The 4,358-nt window shown below is 40.7% G+C and overlaps 1 protein-coding gene across 1 annotated transcript; it reads left to right on the forward strand.

Moving 5' to 3' along the window:
• The first annotated feature begins 1,690 nt into the window (after positions 1–1,690).
• adra2c (adrenoceptor alpha 2C) lies at positions 1,691–4,358 on the forward strand. The gene has a single exon (XM_060871444.1). The coding sequence runs from the start codon at positions 1,966–1,968 to the stop codon at positions 3,247–3,249; it is 1,284 nt and encodes a 427-aa protein (XP_060727427.1). The 5' UTR covers positions 1,691–1,965; the 3' UTR covers positions 3,250–4,358.

Consider the following 4,358-nt stretch of genomic DNA (forward strand, 5'->3'; position numbering starts at 1 on the left):
ATTCAATTCAATTCAGTTGTATAGTGCTTTTAACAAATTCCCATTGTCTCAAAGCAGCTTTAAAGTATGGAAACAGAAGAGAGAGAAAAAGAAATAAATATATAATAATAAGAAGAAGAAAAAATAAGAATAAAAATAAATAAGTGAATACATACAATTAAAGTTTAAAATTAATTTTAAAAAGATTTTACAGCGGCAAGGAAAAACTCCCTGAGATGATATGAGGAAGAAACCTTGAGAGGAACCAGGCCCATAAGGGAACCCATCCTCATTTGGGTGACACAAATAGTGTTAATGTAAATAATGTCATTTCTACAACAGTTTATAATAGTGCAGCCAAGAGCTCCTGAGGAACTAATGGGTCATCGTAAACTCTGAGTTCAGCGCAGACCTGATATAATAAGAATAAAAGTCTGAGAAAATACTGCAAATCATGATGAACAAATAAGTTAATACATAATGACTACGGCACAGCCAGATACTGTTTTAAAGGACTGTACTGTAAACAACTGGGCAATTAGTGTACTGCTTTGGTTTACCCTAAAGCAGAAAATGCGAATGAATGAGAACAATAAAGATTGCCTTTGTGACAACATCTGAAAATGAGTCATTTTTGTGAATATTTTAATATGCTGTGGTTGAGCTCTTGACAGTGTATATTACTGGGAACATGCACATATGCACAAGGGTACAATATATACCTATAACTTATAACCTTAACTGGAAACTCTGCTGTAAATGTAATAGTAAATGTATTACAGTGGACCATTATTAATGACTGACTGATTGATGCTTCTTAAATAATTAATTAAGTATTCATTTATGCTTGTGTGTGTAGCTTACAGACAAGCAAGCTGGATATTAAGCATTAAAAAATGTATAAGATATCTTTGAGCATTTTTCATGGAAGAACTGAATTCCCTTCCCTGCTGGATGAGCTCTTAAAGTGTGCATTTATTTCAACTGCTTTTACGCAGATCCTTGTTTGCCAGAGCGGCATAAACACGGATGATTGCTCTCTATGAATTTCCATATGGACTGAGGATAAATACACACTGTAACGCGCGCTGGATTACAACAGGGACACATTATTAATTACACTAATGCCACTTTGTCAAGTATAATGAGCAAACATTTAAAATCTCAGGCCAAAGGATTTATTTAGCGATTTGGAAAACAGCGACTTATTCAACTAACGCAGCTCACAGCTGATTTAATGCGTAAAAGCGCACCATTGTTTCTCATCGTCTTCATCCAAATATATGTCCACATGTCACTTCAGCGACACATGAAATTATAAAATACAATATTAATAATATTTACGTTAACGTGATACAAAATGGAACAGTCTAAAGTGCATCGCACGCACTCTTGTGGAAGTAAAGGAACCGGTGAAGAGGAGGAAACGCGCACAAAAAAACAGACTCGAGTGAAATAAACCGATCAGACTGTATAGGACAAATATCAGATTATGTCAGATATCCTTTTGACTTTACAGGGGAGGAGCTACGTTCATTTGTGCAGCACGTGGATGGTGCGAGGAGGGAGGGAGAGAGAGCGAGAGTAAGAGAGAGAGAGAGAGAAGAGACAGAGGATAGCGAGCAGGGCGCATGGAGCACCGTGTCCGCCGGTGACAGTGATACTCGTGATACCATCCACAGAGTAACTTTTTATTATTATTATTAACAATAATAATAATAATAATAATAATAATAATAATAATAATAATAATAATAATAGACCGATTCGTGTACGGACCAATTCTTCTAGGAAGGAAAATGCGGAGACGGGAACGAGATGAAAGTAAGTGGCAGATAGAAGAGGAGGAACGCGGGGAAGCAGAGCAGAGCAGAAGGGATGTCGGAAATACAGCGCTGAACTGCCTTTAGGCTTGAAAAGACCTCCGCTAAGGATTTCTAACAAATACAACAAATAAAGAAACAAAAAGAATAGTTCTGCGTCAAAATGGATAACTTCAGTATTTTCAGCGAGATGGACAATTCCGATATCAACCGGAATCTCACCAGTCTCTACTCAATGGCAACTGTTATAGGACTCGCCGGTTTGGTAAGCTTCCTCATTTTGTTTACTATAGTTGGCAATGTACTGGTTGTGATCGCGGTTCTGACGAGCAGAGCGCTTAAGCCACCCCAGAATCTTTTTCTGGTATCTTTGGCCACTGCAGACATCCTGGTGGCCACACTCATCATGCCTTTCTCTCTGGCAAATGAACTAATGGGTTACTGGTTCTTTGGGCATATCTGGTGTGATATCTATCTGGCACTGGACGTCCTCTTCTGCACATCCTCTATTGTTCACCTGTGTGCTATCAGCCTAGACAGGTACTGGTCAGTAACGCAGGCAGTGGAATACAACCTGAAGCGCACACCACAGCGAGTGAAGGCGATGATCGTAGTGGTGTGGCTGATCTCAGCTGTGATCTCCTTCCCACCACTCATCTCCATGGACCGGAGCCATGAAGGTGAAGGTGGTATGGGTGAGCCACAGTGTCAGCTTAATGACCACACGTGGTACATCCTGTACTCCAGTATTGGTTCTTTCTTTGCGCCATGTCTCATCATGATCCTTGTCTACATTCGCATCTATCAGGTGGCCAAAACACGCACTCGAAACATGTCAGAAAAGCGTCATGAGCCGGAAGAAGCACCACGCCTTGAAAACAGTCTGAGCCGAGACGACTCAGGCAGGCAGAATGGTCACTGTGCATCTCCACCTCAAGTTGTTAATAAAAAACCTCCCGAGGAAGAACCTGATGTAGAACTGGATGACAGCAGCTCCTCAGATGAGAAGGCCAAGCGTCCGCGCCGGGAGTCTGCAGCAGGCCGGAGAGAACGGCGAGCCAGCCGCAAGAATAGCTCCAGCTCCAAGCACTCAAGCCGCAAGTCCCGTGCAAGCAGCAAATCCTTGGACCTGTTCTCCTCCCGCAGGAAGAGAAGGAGCACCATGTCCAGGAAGAAGATCTCACAAGCCCGCGAGAAGCGCTTCACATTTGTGCTGGCTGTGGTCATGGGTGTGTTCGTGGTCTGCTGGTTCCCATTTTTTTTCAGCTACAGTCTGTACGGAATCTGCCGGAAGCCTTGCGAGATCCCAGATGCTCTTTTCAAGTTCTTCTTCTGGATTGGCTACTGCAACAGCTCCCTCAACCCTGTTATCTACACCATCTTTAACCAGGACTTCCGCAGAGCCTTTCAGAAAATATTGTGCAAGCCCTTGAAGAGATCTTTTTAGACAAGCATGATGGTTGGGTGAGCTTAATGGCACAGACACAAGTTTGACCTGACAGAAAAGCCATGGATGTTTACAAGATATATACTTGTACTGTATTTTGACAGCAGCACTATTCAAACACCAACTGTCCCTCTGCATCAATGCCTTGACAATCTTCCCACAACATACGTATTAAGGATAATCTGTTATATTGTCTCAAGCACTGAGCACTGTCAGGACAGCAGCTGTGGTCTGTCAGTTTAGACAGTAGCAAGGTCCTTCAAAAACCACCCACATAAAAGCAGTGATACTGTACTGTGTTTACGGAAACAGACTTATCTTAATTACAGCCACAGGCACTTGTGTGTTAGCAAGAGACATATTTATGATCAGTTTGCACATATGGCTTTCCTCTTTGGGACTAGAGGGCTATGTAACATGAAAGGTTATTTCCTTTTTAAGAAGAGAGTTGTAAAATAAAAGAGATAAAATGAAAAAAACTATAGAAGTATACATTTTTTTTTAGCAGACAAAATTGGACATTGGTTAGTTTGGGAATAGTGGAGGTTTCAGGCCCTACAGAGGGACATTAATGAAAGATAGATGATATGTGTGTTCACCTGCTATTGCAAGACACCTCTGGAGGAAACTTTACCCAGTTGGGCTTTAAAATGTTTGCCGTTATCTTAAACCGTCTGCTAACTCATGTGCTTTTAATAAACACTGGATTGCTGCTGAAGCTCTATACGATAAGATGCCATTAATGAAATCCATACTGAACACATAATCGCATTGTTAAAACAAAGCTGTGTATGATTATATATATATAAGTATTTATAAGATTACTGTTTATGAATTTATGAACAACTGATGCCATTCTGTGCCCATGCTTGCTGGTTATATCATATTGTACTACGGCACTGTATATGACAACACTGTATGATATACATTACAAAGGGCAAAGCCATTTTTACTGAATGTTTCTTTTCTGTATGTCATGAAACCTTTTGCCCTACCAGGGAGGCTTTTTTTTTTTGGCTCTGCCTTCTTGTGATATCTTTGAATTGACCATCCGGTCACCACAAGCACATTTGATGAACGAAAAAAATTGAATAAATAAATTAATTCTA

Source organism: Tachysurus vachellii, chromosome 6 (assembly GCF_030014155.1).
Source record: "Tachysurus vachellii isolate PV-2020 chromosome 6, HZAU_Pvac_v1, whole genome shotgun sequence".
NCBI lineage: Eukaryota > Metazoa > Chordata > Actinopteri > Siluriformes > Bagridae > Tachysurus > Tachysurus vachellii.